General features: G+C 50.8%; 4 protein-coding genes across 4 annotated transcripts; 2 read left to right on the top strand and 2 right to left on the bottom strand.

Moving 5' to 3' along the window:
- Positions 1–1,898: 1,898 nt before the first annotated feature.
- On the top strand, positions 1,899–8,164 carry C8Q69DRAFT_443698 (putative AMP-binding protein; the record flags this gene model as incomplete). Its single annotated transcript, XM_028628938.1, has 6 exons — positions 1,899–1,952; positions 2,059–2,081; positions 2,207–5,943; positions 5,998–6,207; positions 6,266–6,869; positions 6,925–8,164. The coding sequence occupies 6 exons, from the start codon at positions 1,899–1,901 to the stop codon at positions 8,162–8,164; spliced, it is 5,868 nt and encodes a 1,955-aa protein (XP_028485605.1).
- A 768-nt stretch (positions 8,165–8,932) lies between these two features.
- Positions 8,933–15,045, bottom strand: C8Q69DRAFT_491253 (2-isopropylmalate synthase). Its single transcript, XM_028632138.1, has 5 exons — positions 12,769–15,045; positions 12,102–12,709; positions 11,203–11,347; positions 9,558–11,135; positions 8,933–9,488 (listed from the first exon to the last, which is right to left on the bottom strand). Exons 1-5 carry the CDS (start codon positions 14,560–14,562, stop codon positions 9,285–9,287), a joined length of 4,329 nt encoding a protein of 1,442 aa, XP_028485604.1. The 5' UTR covers positions 14,563–15,045; the 3' UTR covers positions 8,933–9,284.
- A 357-nt stretch (positions 15,046–15,402) lies between these two features.
- On the bottom strand, positions 15,403–17,444 carry C8Q69DRAFT_226026 (hypothetical protein). Its single transcript, XM_028626338.1, has one exon. It carries the CDS (start codon positions 17,389–17,391, stop codon positions 15,658–15,660), a length of 1,734 nt encoding a protein of 577 aa, XP_028485603.1. The 5' UTR covers positions 17,392–17,444; the 3' UTR covers positions 15,403–15,657.
- Positions 17,445–18,689: 1,245 nt separating this feature from the next.
- C8Q69DRAFT_486085 (ADP-ribosylation factor family protein) lies at positions 18,690–19,536 on the top strand (the record flags this gene model as incomplete). Its single annotated transcript, XM_028631879.1, has 6 exons — positions 18,690–18,748; positions 18,799–18,909; positions 18,963–18,979; positions 19,036–19,181; positions 19,248–19,328; positions 19,405–19,536. 6 exons carry the CDS (start codon positions 18,690–18,692, stop codon positions 19,534–19,536), a joined length of 546 nt encoding a protein of 181 aa, XP_028485602.1.
- Between the last annotated feature and the right edge of the window lie 1,500 nt (positions 19,537–21,036).

Below are 21,036 nucleotides of genomic sequence, written 5' to 3'. Positions count from 1 at the left end.
TGGTTCCATAGTGATTCATGCCTGGAGAACAAGGCATATCTTCGACTCCACTAGTAGAGCAATAGTTATTCGAGGAGATTATTATCCAGCTTGCAGATTCTCTTATATCAGATCCCCATCACTATCCCGACGATGTGTCAAAAACGCTGAGCTTGGAACTAGGGCTCTTATTCGATCTCCATCCCGTGGCCTGGAAATGTCGCTATGGAAATCTCTCAAATCAGGAAAATGGATGTCCCAAAATTTTATATCCTGCAAGAAGTGCCAAACCTGGCCACTGTCAGCTTGCTAAAGAATGTTCTTTTCGAAGAAGCCTGCCAACAAAGAAGAACTCGAAAGCCCTGTTTTTCCCCGGCGCTGATGGTCGTTACTGAAGCCATCTGTCTTGATACTGTAGGAGACGTGTGCGGCAATGCATAACAATCGCATTTTGCCCATGTACTCTTGCAACTGGACAGATATTAGCTAGGCTTCATCATCGACTAAGTATTGGAGACCCGCGCGTATCGTACCGGTTACATTCTGGCTTCCCTTTATCACATTTGACTTTTCGAATCCTATGTTCTCCCTCTGAGTATCTGACTAGTCCCACAAAGAACGGACCAGGAATATAGCAGCTCAACAGCCTTGACTGACTTGCAAGTAAAATAATACAACCCGTGCGCATTTTGGGCTGGCACGTGGCAGACTCACAGGCATGCTCATATAGACTGCGACGTGATTCTTCGTTGCTGAATTATTCTCAGAAAATGGTATGTTAGAAATCAATTCCCTCTGCTGTTTGCCGGGAAGTTTGAGATCGAGCTAGAGTGGGAGCAGATAGACAGCGACCCCGACCATCAAAGCTTACTTATATCTTGCAAAATTGGATAGTTAGAGAGCTACATCTTTCTAATAGCGCAGGATAGAGAATGCAAGCACTACTAGAAAGTACTTTCTCTTCACATCATTGAGATCCTCGTGGTCCATTTCAGCCATGAAGTTTCCATCGTGCACTACATAGTTACATAGTAGCTGCCTTGTTCCACAATACTGTAAGACAGCGACACTTCCCATCAAGCTGGGGATCCGCCTCGACGGTACAACTACAGAATAAGTGTGTATTCGTGCCTCGCACACTGACTCCAAGGGACTCCGCCATTGAATCCACCATCTCTCCAGGACCCTGGGGTATCAGCGGAAACAGCAAGGGGTTTTCATGTTGTGGCCGCCTTTCTTGCCCAAAAGTTGGCACTGCGCACCGGTAAGCAATGGAAATGAATTTGATATCCAAGAGAAAAGCGTGTCTTGATTCACCTTCTATAAATACTTAGTTTTGCCGCCCGGGTCATCCAGTAAGTATCTGTGGCGCCAAGCCAGTGTCCGTCCGCTAATAGTTCTGGTGACCCGTGCAGCCCCAGAACGAGCGTTACTTGTAGGGAACTGAAATATGCTGCTGTCCTCCTCCCAGCAACAGCATCTTTGTCGCGAGACCACCAACTAGTTCATCATCTTCAGTAAGAATCATCGACGGATGGTCATATGGCTGCGGCGAACTGGCTCAAGAGCGATCGACTAAGTAAGCTAGAGCAGTAATAATTGCTCGACTAGTAGTAACTAATCATCCTGTACTTAAAAGACCTCACTAAATTAGCTCTCGGCAAAGCCCATTGGGTTCCTCTTCCTCCCAACACGCGGGGCAGCTGACGGGACGTTTCTTGTGACGTTGTGGCTCACCCGCAATCCTGGACGAGGCGCAGACAAGATTCACATCGAAGACTTTCGCTTCCGCTCCTTGGATGATCCTCAACTTTCTCCGGGGAGCGTGTAAAGATAACCCGGGCGCTCCGTGTCCTCGAACGCGCCCTCGAATGACACCCTTCTCGACCATTGAATAAATAGACGGTGCTTTTGCGAACATGGCTGAGGAAGACATCCAGGCTGCTTTGCAGGCCCTGGAGCAGGAATTCGCGGTATGTGAAAGACCGTTGATCGCTGGCGTTTGGCGGGGTCCCTCGTGCAGACTGGACTGTATCTGTTTCACGCCTAGGAGATGCTAACTTGTACGTTCATGCACAGGAGGGCGATATCACCGAAAAAGGGTATGTGGGATCGAATGTGCCATCCGTATCGCCGCCGGATTGAAGCAGTCTAAGACGAGACGGATCGTGTCGGAGCTCTCTGATGGACGGTTGGACCCAAGTTGGACCTTGCTGACTTGCGAAAGATATCAGAAACGCCGCACCCTTCTCCTTTCCCGATTCCATAATGGCAATCAGACCCCGGGCGTTAATGCGGCACAATCCTTGTCAGGCAGTGGTGGCTCCCCGGCCACTTCTCTCATCGCAGCGACAACACGTCCCACCAGCGGTGGTTCATACTCTCTGAGCAGTGGAAACTCGAACGCAGGCATCGCACGTCAATTGATTCCTGGACGACGAGATAGCATGGCTGCGCCCTCTTTCGATCGACGATTCAGCGGAGCGAGCCAGGAGTATATACCACGATTTAACGGGAACGCAGAGATACCGTCCTCGGCCTCCCACGATTCTCTCTTCCTACCCAAAGGACCTGCTCCTGCACCCCATCACCCAGATTCCAGAACGGCGACGTTGCTGAGCCAGAACTATGCATTTAACCCCAGTAACCAGCCTGGCTACACGGAACGGCCGTCGAGCGGTTACGACACGAGACAGTCGACCATGCTGGAATCTCAGCAAGGCTTCTTTTCGGATTTCGCTGGTCAACAAAATGAAGACTACAGAGATAGTTACGATGGCGGGTACCACCGGTATTCTCAGTCTGATGCTTTTTCGCCTACCGCAAATATGGCTCCGCCGTTAGTCCCTCCTACCGATCTGTCTCACGGACGACCAATTGAGCACCTCTTGCCTTTGGAGCCTCGCGATGTTCCATTTGCAGTATACGACCCCCACGATGGGAACACCTTGATGTCGAAATTCGATAACCTCCCAGCTGTCCTGCGTCATCGCGCCCGAACGCACCCGAAACAGCCGGCGTACTGGGTTCTCGATCAGAAGGGCAAGGAAATCGCTTCCATCACGTGGGAGAAGCTCGCAAGCCGAGCAGAGAAGGTGGCGCAGGTGATTCGGGACAAGAGCAATCTCTACCGTGGAGATCGGGTTGCGTTGATCTACAGAGATGCGGAAATCATCGAATTTGCCGTTGCGCTGATGGGCTGTTTCATTGCGGGCGTTGTCGCTGTACCTATCAACAACCTAGAAGACTACGCGAGTCTCAACGTGATCCTCACATCTACCCAGGCCCACCTTGCCCTGACGACGGAAAATAATCTGAAGAGTTTCCAGAGGGAGATTACTACGCAGAAACTCAATTGGCCTAGGGGCGTCGAGTGGTGGAAGACGAACGAATTCGGAAGTTACCACCCAAAGAAAAAAGATGATGCTCCTCCGCTTCAGGTTCCAGACCTAGCGTATATTGAATTCTCAAGGGCACCCACGGGCGATCTTCGAGGTGTCGTGATGAGCCACCGGACAATCATGCACCAGATGGCGTGTCTCAGTGCAATTATATCAACGGTACCCGGGAACTCGAGCAGCGCCGCACAGCACCAGACGAGCGTCCTCACCGGGAGGGGCCACGGCGAAACGATCATCAGCTACCTGGATCCCAGACAGAGCATTGGTATGATTATGGGCGTTCTGCTTACTGTCTACGGTGGTCACACGACAGTTTGGCTTGAAGTTCGAGCGGTTGATACCCCTGGACTTTATGCCCACTTGGTTACCAAATACAGGGCAACGCTGATGGTGGCCGACTACCCCGGTTTGAAGCGAGTCGCTTACAACTATCAGCAAGATCCGATGTCAACGCGACACTTCAAGAAGAACTCTGAGCCCAACTTTGGAAGCGTGAAACTTTGTCTCATTGATACCCTCACTGTTGATCCTGAATTTCATGAGATTCTTGCGGATAGATGGCTTCGCCCGATGAGAAACCCCAGAGCTAGAGAGATTGTCGCTCCCATGCTATGCTTGCCAGAACATGGTGGAATGGTGATCAGTATCCGGGACTGGCTAGGAGGCGAGGAGCGGATGGGATGTCCTCTGACCCACGAGATGGACCCAGTCGAACCTCCTGAACAGCGAAAGAGAAATGAAAAGGCTGAACACAAAAACGAATTCGGCAGCAGTCTTATTGGCGGCACTCCAGCTCCTGCCCCGAAGCAGCAAGGGGGTAACGAACTCGCAGAGGTGTTGCTCGACAAAGAGGCTCTGAAGAGCAATGAAGTAGTAGTCCTGGCCATGGGTGAGGATGCCAGAAAGCTTGCCGATAACATACCAAACGCTGTCCGAGTTGGCGCATTCGGCTATCCCATCCCTGATGCGACACTGGCTGTCGTTGACCCAGAGACGAATCTATTGTGTACGCCGAACGTTGTTGGCGAAATCTGGGTCGACTCACCGTCCCTCTCCGGTGGCTTCTGGGCGTTGCCCAAACATACAGAGACCATATTCCATGCGCGCCCCTACAAATTTGAAGATGGTAATCCTACACCGGTCCTGGTAGAACCTGAATTCCTCCGAACAGGTCTGCTCGGTTGTGTCATCGAAGGCAAGATATTCGTCCTTGGTCTGTACGAAGACCGACTCCGCCAGAAGGTCGAGTGGATTGAGCACGGGCAGGAGATTGTGGAGCACCGCTACTTCTTCGTGCAGCATCTAATTATCAGCATCTTAAAGAACGTGCCAAAAATCCACGACTGTTCAGCTTTCGACGTATTTGTTAATGAAGAACATCTGCCGATTGTCGTCCTCGAGTCGTTCTCTGCTTCGACGGCGCCAACAACTTCCGGCGGGCCTCCGCAGCAATTGGACACTGCCCTTCTAGACTCTTTGGCAGAACGTTGTATGGAAGTGCTTTACCAAGAACATCATCTACGGGTGTACTGTGTCATGGTTACGGCCCCAAACACTCTTCCTCGGGTGGCCAAGAATGGAAGACAGGAGATTGGTAACATGCTATGCCGGAAGGAATTCGATATGGGTACTCTTCCATGTGTACACGTCAAATTCGGTGTTGAGAGGGCAGTGATGAACCTGCCGTTAGGAGTTGACCCGGTCGGTGGCATTTGGTCTCCCATGTCTTCCTCAGCAAGACAAGAAATTTTGGCGATGGAGGAAAAGCAATATTCTGGTGTGGATTATCGGGATGTCGTCATGGACGATCGCACCTCTACTCCTCTGAACAATTTCTCGACCATTGTTGATCTTCTGCAGTGGCGTGTCTCACGACAGGCCGAAGAACTGTCCTACTGCACCATCGATGGACGTGGCCGTGAGGGCAAGGGAGTTACATGGAAGAAGTTCGATTTGAAAGTTGCTGCTGTCGCAAACTACTTGAAGAACAAAGTCAAGGTCCGTCCGGGTGACCATGTTGTGTTGATGTATACTCATTCGGAAGAATACGTATGTGCGGTGCATGCATGCTTCTGCCTGGGAGTGGTAGCGATTCCAATGCCCCCAATCGACCAGAATCGCCTCAATGAAGATGCGCCCGCATTCCTCCATGTCATTGCGGATTTCCAGGTGAAGGCGATCATTGTCAACAATGATGTCGACCATGTAATGAAGCAGAAGATCGTTTCGCAGCATATCAAACAATCGGCTCAGGTCCTTCGCATTGGTGTCCCGGCCATTTATAACACTACCAAACCTCCCAAGCAGTCTCACGGTTGCCGAGACCTCGGATTCACAATCAAACCATCCTGGCTCGAGACCAATCAACCAGCGGTGATCTGGACCTACTGGACAGCAGATCAGAGACGAATATCAGTCCAGATTAACCACGATACAATCATGGGCATGTGTAAAGTGCAAAAAGAGACTTGTCAGATGACGAGCTCCAGGCCCATTCTCGGAAGTGTCCGCAGCACTCTAGGCATAGGATTCTTGCATACCTGCTTAATGGGCATATATGTGGGTAAGTTATATGTGTCGTTCTAGCAGTTTAAACCCGGAAGCTGATGTAATATAGGTGCTGCAACATATCTTGTCTCTCCAGTCGACTTTGCGCAGAACCCTTCGTCCCTGTTCGTCACTCTGGCCCGCTACAAGATCAAGGACACATATGCTACCAGTCAGATGCTGGACTACGCCATGAGCACAATGCCCGGGAAAGGGTTCCAACTCCAGGAATTGAAGAATCTCATGATATCAGCAGAAGGCAGACCCAGAGTTGATATCTGTAAGTCCCTATGCATTCTTCGGGTGTCAACGACCATTGTACTGATTCTGCCTTATAGACCAGAAGGTGCGGCTCCATTTTGCCGCTGCCAGTCTGGACCGGACTGCAATCAACACGGTTTATTCACACGTTTTGAATCCTATGATTGTCACGAGGTCATACATGTGCATTGAGCCCATCGAACTCTACCTCGACCTTCGAGCTCTTCGTCGAGGACTTGTATATCCCGTGGACCCAGACACTGATCCTACCGCTCTCTTTGTACAGGACTCCGGAATGGTACCTGTCAATACGCAGATAGCTATTGTCAACCCGGAGACATGCACTTTATGTCATGCCGGTGAATATGGTGAGATCTGGGTGCAGTCGGACGCTTGTGCGAAATCCTTCTATGGCACCAAACAGGAAATCGATGTCGAACGATTCAACGGCAGAGTTATTGATGGCGATACGAGCGTGCCATACGTGCGCACAGGAGACCTCGGTTTCCTTCATACAGTCACTAGGCCCATCGGCCACGGCGGCCAGCCTGTCGAGATGCAAGTGCTTTTCATCCTGGGAGGCATTGGAGAGACCTTTGAAATCAACGGGCTCAACCACTTCCCGATGGACATTGAAAATTCCGTAGAGAAGTGCCATCGCAATGTTGTCAAAGGAGGATGGTAGGTTGACGGCCGGTAACATTGTGTGGAACAATCACGCTAACAATTCGGATAGTGCTATCTTCCAAGCCGGAGGTCTCGTCGTGGTTCTGGTGGAAGTGACGCGGAAAGCGTACCTGGCTTCGATCGTGCCTGTTATCGTGAACACGATTCTGAACGAACACCAAGTGATTGTCGACATTGTCGCGTTCGTGTCTCAAGGAGATTTCCCGAAGTCTCGTTTGGGCGAGAAGCAGAGAGGCAAGATTCTAGCATCTTGGGTCACGCGAAAGTTACGGACGATTGCCCAATTCAGCATTCGTGATGCAGACGCTTCCGATACTCAAATTGCAGAGATTCCGGAGCCTCGCTCCAGTAGGAGTTCAAAGCCCGGCAGCACGATGGGCAACAGCACGCGACGGTCAACTATGGCACCTGATAGTGACTTCATGGCGGTACCAAGGTCTCCAGCCCAAAGTCAAGAAGTGAGAGGACCTGAAGGACCCCCTTCTAGAGTGGCCAGTCAGGCGTCTATGCAGCAACAGTGGCAGCAGCAGCAACAACAACAACAACTGCAGCAGCAGCAACAGCAACAACAGCAACAGCAACAGCAAGAGCTGCAGCAGCAGGAGGATAAGGAGAAGGAGGAGGAGCAACAGCGGCAAGAAGCCTACCAGCAGTACGACGAGGAGTATCAAGCGCTGGCCAACGCTCCTCGCTATCAACTTACTGATGCTCCGGTGAGTTCGGATATCGAACCGAACTTTGACTTTGACGATGAGATCCCGGCACCGGCCCCTCTGAGCATTATGAACCCGGATGTAGATGATAGCCCATCTACAATTACTGGCCTGAATTTTGGATCAGACTTCAGAGATGGGGAAAGCGAGCACACGACTCGCCAGGCTGATATTCCTTCCGTCGAACTCAGTCCTCCTGTAGAGACACCGCCAGCGGTACCCGACAAGGATCCTTTGCACGCAGTGGCCTCGATGCCTGCGCGAGGACGTGATTCTCTGCCCAGTCAGCAGCGGCGTAACAGCAGTCTTCCGGCCGGCTTCAGCGCACTGAAGATCTCCGAGGATGGTTCTAGCGCTCAGGAGGGACAGAGGTCACTGAGCCAAGGCTCCCTGCCCAAACACGAAGAGCATAATGAGAGTGAAGAGGAGTGGCCACAGGAGGCTCTCCTGTATCAGAAGCATCTGGGTATCAATAGCCCGGGCAAGGGAGATGGGGATGGTGTCGGTCGTAGCCCGAGTACGAACAGCTCGATAGTGAGGAAGAGGTACGACGGTAGCGACTATGACTTTTATTGAAGACCGTGGGACCTCTCGAAGCAAGAGCATAACGGGGCCGAAACATGATTCGCGACATTGAGACAGCAGTCTTTGCAGCAAGCGACGATGGAATGGGGGGGTCCTCCGACTGTTTTTATGGCGCCGTGTTGAAAACTTCTGACTTGACTTACCCTCTTCTCGAGGTGAATCTTGTCTTTTCTTTTCTCTTTTTTCTCTTTTCTTTCCTATGATCTGTCGCATGTTGTCTGTTTTTTGTTTTCAATTCATCTATGTGTCACCTGATGTCCGTCATGAGAAAAAAAATTCAACGACCTGCATGTCTGTATACTCTCCGTGTACGCATAATACCATTCTACTGTGATAATACACTATTCATTCATTCCTATTCGGTCTATCTGCAGATTTCACCTTGGAAGGAATTTTCGGGACTGCGCTAAATCTCCCTCTTAACTAAGACTCTCAGATATCTAGATCAGATGGGGTAGGTCAAATGTCCTTGCCTTCAATTCACGATTCATATTAATTAATACTAGACCAGGATCGTTATGATCGCCAGTAATCAGAATAAAAACTCTAGTCTAAGCATAGTATTATTAGTTACTATATTGAACTTAACTGGGCCGATGCAACTAATTTTATTTCCCTTTCTCGATGTGTTCGGGATAGCGAGAATATACTTCTTCTAGCTCGGACTAAGTAATTTGTCATTATATACCTTTCAAGTACAAACTTCTCTGATTTACTTTCGTTTCCCTTTAATATTCGTCTGTACATAAAATAATAATGTGCTAAGAGAAAAAACTTTTCGTTCTGCCTATCTATGCTAGTTATCACCTCTGTAATTGTGTTTTGTGCCCCTCCAATCCTTCGATTGCTGACCCCCTCTCCTATGAATTCTCCCATAGTTAGTTATCCTATGCCAATGCTGACTACACCATAATATCCACAATACTGATCCAGAAAGAAATATGTGCAAGAAGATGAGGAGTGTACCCGAGAGAGAGAGAAAAAAAAAGAAAAAGAGAAAAAAAGAAACAAACACGTCGCTGTCACATTATGGAAGGATAAAAACATGAATTAAAGTCGTCATTCTAATTTTCGTGCTGATGATGTGAGAATAATAGATCTAGGAAATAAATCAGAGATTCTCAACCTGCTGTGCCAACTTCTCTACATCGACCTTCTGCTTCTGGACGGCTTGGGCGGCTTCGTCACCTGCAGCTGTCCGGGATAGATCGACGTTGTTGTTGAGCTGCTCGAGAGCCTCGAGATCCTCTTCGGAGAAGGCCACCGTCCGAATAGGTCGGAAGGGAGCAGGGGAACCAGCGCGGGAGGTCAGGAACTAGTTATTGAGATATATTAGGATTTTCTCTAGCAGGTGGAAAGAGGTTAAATTCTACTGGCTACTTACCGAGCTCGCAGCACTCAACAGAGCAATCAAACTAGCCTGGACAACATCTTGGTGGATACCAACGCCCCAGACGCTATCCTGGTTGCCTGCTGCTGTGCACTGAATATATGTCGCAGCCTTCACGTCACGACCGGTTCCGATGGAATGCTCCTTGTAGTCGACCACGTCCAGGTCGATACCGAGGGTGGCGAGCGCGTTGGCCAGGGAGGAGATGGCACCTGGGCCAACACCCGTGATCGGGTGCTGGACGCCGTCAATCTCGATGATACCGGTGAAGCGTCGCTTAAGGTTCTTGGTATTGAGGGCCTTGCCGGGCTCTGGGGGCGCCGGAGACTGGGACCGGTCGGTCGTGATGTTGTAGTCAATGAGAGTGAATCGGGGGTTAGTCTTGAGGTGGTAGGCCTTCTCGAAGAGGGCGACGATTTCGTTGGGACGAAGCTCGCGGTTGACAGCCTCGGTTTCCTTCTGGACGATCTTACTGAACTCCACCTGCAGACCACGCGGCAGGTCCAGCTCGAGGCTGCGGAGGATGACCCAGGCAGCACCTCCCTTTCCACTCTGCGAGTTGACACGGATAACGGCCTCGTAGTTCCGTCCAATATCCTGGGGATCTAGTGGCAGATAGGGGATCTCCCAACGGCTGTCTTCCGACGCACCGGCCTTATCCCGTAGGTTGAAGCCCTTCTTGATGGCATCCTGATGACTACCACTGAAGGCACAGACAACCAATTGGCCGCCGTATGGCCACCGCTCATTGACGGGGATCTTATTGCTCTCCTCCACAACCTTGATGATCGAGTTGATATCAGAGAAATCGACATTGGGGTGGATTCCCTGGGTGTAGAGGTTCAGGGCGAGAGTGACAAGGTCCACGTTACCCGTCCGCTCTCCGTTACCGAACAGAGTACCCTCCACTCGCTGGGCACCTGCCATCTGGGCCAGCTCAGCAGCAGCCACGGCGCAGCCGCGGTCGTTGTGCGGGTGAAGAGAGACGCAGAATTTCTCGCGCTCAGTCATGTTGCGGCAGAAGTACTCGACCTGATCAGCGTAGACGTTGGGGGTCGCCATCTCGACCGTCGCTGGAAGGTTGAAGATGAGGGGTGCGTCCTCTGTGGGTTCCCAGGCGGCCTTGACAGCCTCACAGATCTGAACGGCGAAGTCGGGGTCGGTATCAGAGAAGGTCTCGGGGGAGAATTCGTAGAGCCACTCAGTGCCGGCCATCGAAGGGTCATCCTTTGTGATTGAGCGGGCAAACTTGGTGCAGCGCACGGCCAGCTCGATACTCTGCTCCTTGGTCATGCCAAAGACGATACGGCGGAAACACTCGCTTGTGGCCAGGTACAGGTGCAGGATGGCCTTCTTGGCCCCGCGGAGGGAGTCGACCGTACGACGGATGAGGTCCTCACGACAAGGAGACAGCACCTGAAGCCAGACATCGTCGGGAACAACGCCGGGGGTCTCGACAAGGCGACGAACGAAGTCGAAGTCAGTCTGGGAGGCGGAGGGGAAGGCGACTTCGATCTCCTTGTAGCCGATGTCTACCAGCATCTTGAAGAAACGGAACTTCTGTTCACCATTCTAGAGGAGGGTCAGCCAAACGACCAAGACCAAGATCCATGTACCAGCATCATCGGCACTCCCTTACCATGGGGTCGACCAGACTCTGGTTGCCATCTCGCAGGTCGGTGGCCAGCCACCGGGGAGGCTTGTCGAGGGTCTTGTTGGGCCATTGCCGGTCCGGCAGATGGAGAGGCTGGAACTTCTTATATTTCTTGGAGGGATCCTTGAGCCTGCCTCGTTGTCAGTTTCTCTCCAGAACATCTCCCAGCATCGTCGTGGACGAGCAGTCATACATAGGCATCTTGACGGCGGGTGCGGAGTCGGCAGCGGGGGATGAGTCAAGAAAGCGGGATGGGATCGATCGCTGGAGGGGGCGAGATGAACCAGTCCCAATTGACGGGGAACCTCCAGATGGGAAGTATAAATAAAAAAAATATAAGATGGACGATAGTCAGACTGACGGAAAAGAAAGGCAGCAGTCGGTATGGATGAAGACGATTTAAAAGCAACCAACAGCGATGACGCTTCTTGGTGAATCCTTTTTTTTCAACTCCGACAGCGGAGGCGGGGTTGTTAAGCTCGATGCCGGATTGGCCCGTGTGCTCCCTGCGGCCAGCATCGGAGTTGGTCATTTATTATACTATAATCACTATATGAGGTTCACAGGAAGCACCAGGACACTAGCACGGCAACCATCAAGGGATCTCTCGGTTGGCGTCGGCTGCAAGATGCAAGATGCCGCGCGGGAATCTGATATTCTTCTTCTATAAACAGGGCATTATTGATTTTTGTCATATGAACAGATAACAGAGACAGATAAAGGAAACAGATGGCGATATCTAACTATCTATCATCGCCCAGAATGACTCAGACTCCCTCATGAACCCAGATCCCACTCATTTCTTGCCCTTCTTCCCTTTCTTTGCGCCGGCCTTCTTCGGCCGCTTCTGAGGAGCCTCTCGCTCTGCGCGTCCCTTCTTCCACACTCGTCCCTCGTGACGGTCCCGCGAAGCATCCAGCTTCTTCTTGTCCTTGTTGCTCAGCTTGACCTTCTTCTTTTTCGAACCTGCCTCGCCGTTGAGCTCCAGAAGCGCCGCCTTCTTGGCCATCTGCTTGTCCCGCTCCGTCTCGAACCACGTCCGCTTGGGCCGGGACATGATCTCGCGCTCGTGCTTGAGCATGTTCTCTCCCTTATTCACTTGCATCTCGGCCTGCGATAGCTGCTTTTCTTGTTTCTCCTCCTTCAGGATCTCATCGACCTCCTCTGCCAGGGCCTCAACCTTCTTCGCCCACGAGTCCGCGACAGCTGGCTCGACCACGCGACTGACCACCTTGGCTCCTTGAGCCTTGCTCGCTTTCACGGCTTGCTTGACCACCTTACGATCGGGCTCCGCGGCAATGGTACAGGCGCGACCAGATCGGCCAGCACGAGCTGTACGACCAACACGGTGCAGGTAGATCTCGTGCGACTGGGGAGCCTCGTAGTTGATGACCGTTTCGACGCCCTTGATATCCAGACCACGAGAGGCCACATCGGTCGCTAGCAGGAAGGCTACCCGCCCCTCACGGAAGTCTTCGACACTTTTGATACGCTAGATAATCACGTTTAGTTAGCTGTAGATCCGAAATCCGTAGAAATCCCGAGTCTTACCTGTTCCTGGGTCATGCTACCGTGCAATTCGGCAGCTTTGAGCCCAAGCAGACCGAATACAATCCGTACCCGATGCGCTTCTCGCTTCTGTCGAAAGAAGATGATCACTCGGCCCGTGTAGATCTCCTCGCACAGATACATCAGATAGCCCAATCGCATGCCCTCTCGACCGGGCCTCAACCGCACAAACTCCTGCACCAGCGTCGTGACAGTAGACTTCTTGGAGTCAACCATCAGCCGGACGGGTCGGTTCAGTCCAACTCGGATAAGCTTGTCGACGGTGTCCGTCATGGTGGCAGAGAAGAGCATGGTCTGTCGCGACTTGGGGATCGTAGTCAGAATCTCGTTGAGTTCGTGAGCGAATCCATCTTCCAGCATCCGGTCAGCTTCATCCAAGACCAGAATCTCCAGCGTGTCGACTGTGAAGCTGGCAGAGTTCCGCATGTGATCGATGAATCGACCAGGCGTAGCAATGATCACATCCGGACGCTTCTTCAGCACGTTCTCCTGCTCCCGCAGACTGAATCCACCGACCAGCTGACAGAAGGTGATGTCTGTAAAGGTGGCCAGTTTCGTGGCAACGTTGTAACACTGGACAGCCAGTTCACGAGTGGGCATCAGAATCGCAACACGGCTGGTCGGGATCTTGCGCGGCCGATACAGCAGACGCTCGAGAATAGGAATAATGAATGCGCCAGTCTTTCCGGAACCTGTCACAGCTCCTCCAACGATATCCTTGCCCAACAGGGCCACCGGGATGGTCTTGCGCTGGATGGGAGTCGGAGTAGAGAAGCCAACCGCAGCCAGACCGCGAAGGATGGGACGAGAGAGGTTGTAGTCCTGGAACGACCCCTTGGCATTATCATCCGACTTGTCGGTTGACTTCTCTTCAGGAGCGAAGAAAGCCTTGCGTTTCTCGGCTTCTTCCTCATCCACGCTTTCGTCGTCCGAGTCTGAAGCCTCGTCGTCGGGATGCGCAACTGGAGAGGCGATCGAGTCATTGTCCGAAGCAGCATCTTCATCATCATCATCATCATCTCCGTCTTCCTTGCCATCTTCAGAATCCGAGCCACTTCCCTTATCCTCTTCATCTTCATCGTCACTTTCTTTCGCATCGCCAGCACCCATACCAAATCCGTCTTCTGCGAGGAGTTCGTCATCCTCAAAGTTCACAGACTCAGCATCTTCATCCTCCTCGTCTTCACCAGCATTTGCGGACTCTCCTTCGCTACCACTCGCCTCAGGATCCCATTCTCCATTCTCCTTTTTCTTCTGCTCTTTCCGTTTCTTCCTCTCCTCCGCATCCTTCTTCCTCTCCCTCCTACGCTCAATAATCGCATCGATATCAACCCCCTTTTTATCACCACCACTCTTCTTAACCCCATCCATAACCCAACCATCAAAATCCTCAACCACCCCCCGATTACTCGCGCCAGCGACATCGAATTCGAAATCCGGATTCAACGCACCATCATCTTCCGCACCCGCCAGCGCATTATCCTCCTCCTCCTCCTCCTCATCCACTTCTTCGTCCTCTCCATCATTGGCTCCTTTTCCGCCCTGCTTCCGCTTCTGCTTCTTCTGCTTCTTCTGTTGTGCCTTTCCCGTAGCAGCATCGTTGGCTTCACGCTTCCGTTTCGTCCCGGATGTCTTCGTGGCTGGTTTGTTGCTGAATTCATCTCCATCGACCTCCTCTTCGGATTCACCGACATCAACAGGGTTCTCATCGTCAGAGAGTGTGAGCACGAAGTCGTCGTCTTCGCGACTTCGCTTTTTTGTAGAGATCGGTGCCATTTTTTTTTTCTCTCTTGTCCTTCGTTATGGGGATATGTACTTGTATATCCGGAGATTATTTATGATCGTGACGAGTAATACCTGGTAGAGAAAATGATCTCTCTCTCTCTTTCCAGGCTCGATCAATTCGACAAGCAAACGAGCGGTTGGTGTGAAATCGAATCGGGCAAGAGAGAAAAAAAAAAGTCCGAAATGCCAAGCGTTGCAGCAAGTGATTGGAACGCAGTAATATAACTGCCGAATTTGATTGAAAGCCCTCGACTTATCAATTCGAGGAAAAGAGGAAATAAGGATTCAATAAGAGGATTCGAAGAATCCTTCGGGGATGATTGTCCTCCGCAATGATAATCTCGAGCTAGCAGAAAAAAAGTTGCCCGCCCATCTGAGGCGCCGGCGGTGAGGAAGCTGTATTCGGCAGAAAAAGGCGGCGGCAGCGTCTCGGTTGCCCGATTAGGTTAGCCTTCAGCTTTCTAACTCTCCTTGTACAATGATCGCATACATTAAATGCTGTTGCTTTTGAGAATTATCGAAATCCTGTATTATCCTCAGAGTAAAGCAATTTATTTTGGCTTTTCTATTGTACATAATTGAGTTCTATCTCAGGAGAGAGGACGACCAGTTGCAATTTGTAATCATCAAAGGGAAAATAGGAGAATGGACCCGAAAGACATCACCTTTGCTGGTAGAGGAAACACAGGAAAAGCATGAGAAAGAAAACCGAATAAGGCACAAGAGGTGGAAGACTAGTGCTTTTGGGATATTAGTAGATCAAGACCGGAATGTGTCTGGAAAGCTCTATTGCTGCTATTGTTCGATGACCCGAGTCTATGAGCCGGAGGGGTCATTGCTTCTTTTCATAGGGGATCAGATCGTTATTTTTCATCTCTTTTTTTTGGGTCGACAAAAGAGCAAGTACTGTGACCACTATGGATCATAGTACATCAACTTAAGAATAACCAGTTGCAACGTACTGGACAGACACTGGATCGTATGCTCTCATGGTGTAAAATTCGCGACGTTGCGGACAAGATAACTGACATTATGCCTAGCACGGTTGTTAAATAACGGGTACAGGTCAGTTTTGGGAAATTCAACTTACAACTTGCCGAACTTCACGCAGACCCCCCTGAGTAAACCCTGCTCATAGAAACTGTACTCTCCCTTTAGCCATTCTTTAACCCGTTCGTACTCTGATTTATCGTCCTCTGAGAAGCAGTATGTGAATATCAGACGTGCAAGCATCCTGCGTCCGCCGCACTCGTATCCAGGGCGGTCATCTAAGTCCGAATCGAAGAAGTACCCCAAATGGGGCACGTAAGTCGGGTCACACACTTGAAGAAGTTTATCCATAAGACAGCGGGCGACCCCGAGTCGTTTGCTTCCGTGGCTGACGAAGACCTCTAGTTCGACCGTATGTCGTCCTGCTGTAGTCTGCCCCATATAGTCCGTTGCGAGTGCGTATCCCAAGACTCGTTCCAGGTGATCAAGGGCATGTCTGTTGTTTCGTTCAACGGCCACAATGAACGGCAGTTTCTCCTGTTTGCTGTCGGCGATTCGCTGGATCATTTCAGCACGGGTAAGGGTCTCAAGGTCAGCGCACAGAGCCGTGTTGTGGATATACCAGTTGCACAGCTCCAGGAGCCCGGGAACATCCCTGTTCTCAGCTGGGCGTAGATATATGTTTGCCTTTGGCACATATGGATTTGGCTCCTCGTGGTTCAGACAACTTTCGAGATACACCCCGCGCTCTCTCCGTACCCGCGCTCCTTTTTCCTCTGCTTCCTTTAGCAGATGCAGCCTGTAGTTGATGATGTACCCCGCGCCGGTTTCATTATAGTGAAGGCGTGTCTCCTCGTCCGTCATGTCTATCTTGGTATCGTGGCTCTCGATGTCTGGTATGAATAACCCTCGCTCCCCATCCGTGTGGGCTGTTCCATCGAAGAAAGCTTCATGATAGATATCGACAGGGTAGGCGAGTACCACTGTGGAATCTAGCCAGCGCCAAAACCACTGTCTGTATCTTTCTAAGTTCGTATTCGTCTCAGAGTAACTTGGGCGAAATAGCCAGTCTGCTGGTATACCGTCCCAGATCTCATCTGGAAAATCCCGGGGAGGCTGCGGAGGCTGCTTTAAACCGACTGATGATCCATCGTCATAGGAGGCAAGCAAAGCTGACCTCTCTTCAGATTCAGCAGTTGGCTGTGTGGAGATCATAAACTTGCCACCTTTGTCGAATGTAGGATACGCAGGAGTATCTCGAGAGTAGAAGCTCCATTGCAGCTTTTTCCGTTCGCCCTCCGAGACGTCCTGGGGAAAGCGGAATCTCCTAGATAAGACGTTAGACGACTCTGGTCTGTTTCCAGGAACATTGATAGTCCTGAAAGCTGCGATTTTAAGAAACTCTTCGCTCTCAGGATCCGTTCCAGGGCCTTCCCTGACCACATTGAGAGTTTCGGGGTTCGAGTTCAGAACTACTTCAAAGCGCCGCTCAATGGCCTTGGCCAAGGCTTCTTCTTGAAGCTTCTTGAGTTCCTCCTGCACTTCAGGAGGTGCGACCTTGTAAGAAGATCGAGGCTGGCTTGTTAGATCCTCTGGTCCAGTGTTTCCCGCAGTGGAGATATGCTCTACTGGAGTGTTACTGGGTCCATCTGTGATCTTATCGCTCAGAACGTTACGTTTCCCGTTTCGCCCATTGAGCCTCTGCGAATGTGTTTTCTTGTGCTTCCCGGGCTCTGTCCCAGTCGGACGGATATTTTCCTGATTCTGTGAGCTCGAGTTCTGATTTCTAGGACGTAGCATAACTACATCAGAATCGTCGGAATCAGGCATCCTGGAGGCTGGTTGCGGTTCTAAATCTGTTCCTATTGAATCAGTATTGCTAGATTGAAGGTAAGATGACAATGAAACTACCTTCTATCTTCGTGGAGGGAATAGATTGCAGAGCAACGGATTCCTGTGTAGCACTGACTTGTGGAGAGCCAACCTCGTGCGGCTGGCTTTGTATCTGATCGAGGCCAGCGACAGAAAGCGTATCTTGGAATGTCACTGTTGCGGGTGGAGATGGCAAACATTCACTTCCTGCTGAGCAAGTTTCTGGCTGCTTCTCACTTTCCTCATCTGGAGCAGTTATGGTAGGGATATCATTGGGTTCAGCTTCACTGTGCAGAAAGCAAGGCTCGGGCTGCTTGTAACTTATCTCATCTGAAGTAGTTATAGTAGGGATTTCGGGGACACTCGCTTCACTTTCTGCAGGGCAAGTCTCTGGCTTCTTTTCACTCGATTCATCTGAAGCACTGATAGTAGGGAGTTCGGGGACACTCGCTTCGCTTTCTGCAGGCTTCTTTTCACTTGATTCATCTGAAGCACTGATAGTAGGGATTTCGGGAACATTCGCTGTACTTTCTGCAGGGCAGGTCTCCGGCTGCTTCTCACTTGCTTCATCTGAAGCACTGATAGTAGGGACTTTGGGAGGTTCGCCCTCACTGTCCCTCGAAGAAGCTTGATGCTCTTCGGTATTTGCTTGGGGTTGCGACCCGACAGGTAAACCGTAATTGCGATAGAAGTCCGTCTCGGATGAAAGACGTACTCTCGCAGCTTTTACACGGGCCCATATGGTTGCATTATCCTCGTCACCGTCTTCCGATCGAGTGCTAGTCATGGTGAGACCACGAACGGGTAATGACAACAGAAGGCAATATCAACGCGATCGAATGAAGCTTGGGTTTGCTTCAGAAGAATGAGGCCAACTCAGACATAAGAGTAAAGATACGCTGAGCAGAGTCTTGAGACAAAAAGAGACACGAGGATCTTGATCTTTAACGCGTTCTTGTGTTGCTGCAGACAGGGGATACAGAAAGACGAGATTAGCAACCATGCAGGTTTCGAGGATGAGAGATGATGATGAAGCAGAGACAGAAAAAAACATTATCCCATGACAAGGGGACCTTTATGAAAAGCTCTCATTGTTTGAATTTTCAGGAGGGGTTGGTTGCTGTGGAGTGTTGTGGTGGCTCATGCAATGTTGTGGCCTGAAAGAAGACGGAGGACGCCGTCCTCATGAGTAACACCATCTTTCGGCACATACACCTTTGCATGAGACACCCGCCCACACGATAACAGAAGTCAAGATGTTATCTATACTTCGGAAGGCGCGACTAAAGGACAAGGAGATGAGAATATTGATGCTGTTTGTCTAGTGAGTCCTCCGATGGGACAATCTGCTGATTTGCATGTTAGTGGTTTGGATAATGCGGGTAAAACGACCATTGTGAAAAAGATCATGAATGAGGATGTGACGACTGTGAGCCCAACCCTGGGGTTTATCATCAAGACCATTGATTTTCAAGGGTGAGTACAATGCCATTGTCATCATTTTCAATTAGATCACTGAATTTCAACAGATATAAACTCAATATATGTAAGGCCAGCTCGGTCTCTGATCCGCCCACAGAAACATTAACCTCATCGCCACAGGGGATGTTGGAGGCCAAAAGACCCTCCGATCGTACTGGAGGAATTATTTCGAAAAGACTGACGCCTTGATCTGGGTCGTAGACGCGACAGATCGCCTCCGTATCGACGATTGTCGCGACGAACTGGCTGGCCTGCTTCTCGAAGAGGTAGGCACTTGCATCGCCAAGGAATTTCTATTTTGGGTGTGTGACTGCGGCTGACCCAGTCCCTAGCGTCTGATGGGAGCCAGTCTCCTGGTTTTCTTGAACAAGACAGATGTTGCGGGCTGTATGACTGAGGAGGATATTCGTGAGGTATGTTTCCAGCTGGTAGTCTTGCAGCCCATTCTGGACCATACTCGAGAGCCATGAAACTCATGCTGGTCTACAGGGACTTCAATTAGATGCGATCAAGACCCACAAATGGACGATCCTGCCGTGCAGCGCGATGACCGGGGTGAATCTGAACGAGGGCCTGGAATGGGTGGTACAGGATGCAAAAGACCGATTGTTCCTCTATTGAAGTCGGGATAGTTAGTCTTTGGCGTGCATCGATCTATTGATTTCTATTAGGCTCATCTACTGCGAAGGCAGCTAATGTATTGTCGACTCGATGTCCTGCAGTTTCATCAGGTATCTGCCAGGCACAGAGGAGCAGAAACGTCCTGCTGAGTGATGTATCAACGATATGGTTTCTCTGCCATCGGCTGATGATTTACTTTTGACGCTTCAAGTAGAGTTTCTCATATCCCGCATTTATGATCTCTGAGTTGAGGGAATGCAGTCTACGTAGGATATTGCTACATGTCCGTCCACCCCCGTGACCGTTTATGCCCGTCGAGGGAACCAATAATGCAATCCACGTTCTCCGCATAGGGATTTCACGGCAGAAGCATCCATCAACCATTGAGTCTCATTTAAGTACAGTACCAAACGGGGCCCGGATCCTCTCAAGACGATCTTTCCGCACCTGTCAGAATACGTGATTACCCTTCCGCTTGGTGTGGCTCTCGCAGAAAAAGGAAGCCTATCTACGGAACAAGCGATCTACTCTAGGACGACGGTGATGGACTGCGGTTGGTTTGTCGCAGTGGAAAACCTCCCGGGCGGCGGCGAGACGAGAGATCGCAAGTGCGGAACGCCTTCAGCTGAGCTCCACTTGAGCCAGCCAAAATAAACACGATGAATCGAGTAAGAGGAAAACAGTGGCCCAGCCGGATGTTGTAGATAGAGTAATTTTCAGCTATTATTATTTCTCTTCCAGCCCAACGCAGAGAAAGAGAGGTCTCGTGGACGAATGGCACCGGCAGGAATGATGTGCCAATTTGCAATAATAATCCACTCTCTCTCTCTGTCTCTCTCTGTCTCTCTCCAAGGGCGGTGTAAGTAAGTTAGTTAGTTAGTCTAGAGTAAATCAGTCGGGCTGCCAGCAGAACCAGAATGGGCACGCGGTGGGGCGAGAGGTCGTTCTCAAAATCCAAATGTTCCGCCCTGCCAAAGGGTCCACCATGAAGGGGAATTTAGGCTCCTCGTCTCCAGTGTTCCCCTCCAGTGTTTAAGATCCAGAGGTCCCAGGGGAAGAGAGCGCGACGAGAGTTGTTGTTGTTGTTAAGTCGTCGTTGTCGTTGTCGTCTGTCCTGTAACACCCCCGCCTCTCCAGGCCCTGTGTTTCGTGTGTACAGGTTCCTATCAACCATGGCACCCACCGCGGAGCATGACGCTGCGGAGGATGTCAATGACTTCCTGCTCCGCATCCGCGAGTTGGGAGATAAGCGTGACAAGGAGGATGAAGAGCGGACTAAGAAGTTGGAGGAGGAGATCCTGCAGGGTCGGAAGGAGAGACAGGCGAGAAGAGCTGGTAAGCTGGCGTCCTCCCGTGTGTTATTATAATAAGATGACTCTGGTCAACAGCCCCTCTTCTCCGGCTGTCACCCAGAGGGACCAGGACCAGTAACAGGAACGAGAACATCAACACTGAGCTAACCTTCTAATGTGCTTCGACACCATACAGAACGAGCGCGAT

Source organism: Paecilomyces variotii (genome assembly GCF_004022145.1).
Source record: "Paecilomyces variotii strain CBS 101075 chromosome Unknown C8Q69scaffold_4, whole genome shotgun sequence".
Classification (NCBI taxonomy): domain Eukaryota; kingdom Fungi; phylum Ascomycota; class Eurotiomycetes; order Eurotiales; family Thermoascaceae; genus Paecilomyces; species Paecilomyces variotii.
Note: the sequence above shows the minus strand (reverse complement) of the source record. Positions and strands in the feature narration are given on the sequence as shown.

Excerpts from the sequence above, each read along its gene's own strand:
- C8Q69DRAFT_491253 (XM_028632138.1), bottom strand. The coding sequence starts at position 14,562 with ATGGCACCGATCTCTACAAAAAAGCGAAGTCGCGAAGACGACGACTTC. Across the intron at positions 12,710-12,768 it reads GTAGCATGACCCAGGAACAG|CGTATCAAAAGTGTCGAAGA; the intron begins GTAAGACTCGGG and ends GTGATTATCTAG. Across the intron at positions 11,348-12,101 it reads GACCGTCACGAGGGACGAGT|GCTCAAGGATCCCTCCAAGA; the intron begins GTGGAAGAAGGG and ends ACAACGAGGCAG.
- C8Q69DRAFT_226026 (XM_028626338.1), bottom strand. The coding sequence starts at position 17,391 with ATGCCTGATTCCGACGATTCTGATGTAGTTATGCTACGTCCTAGAAAT.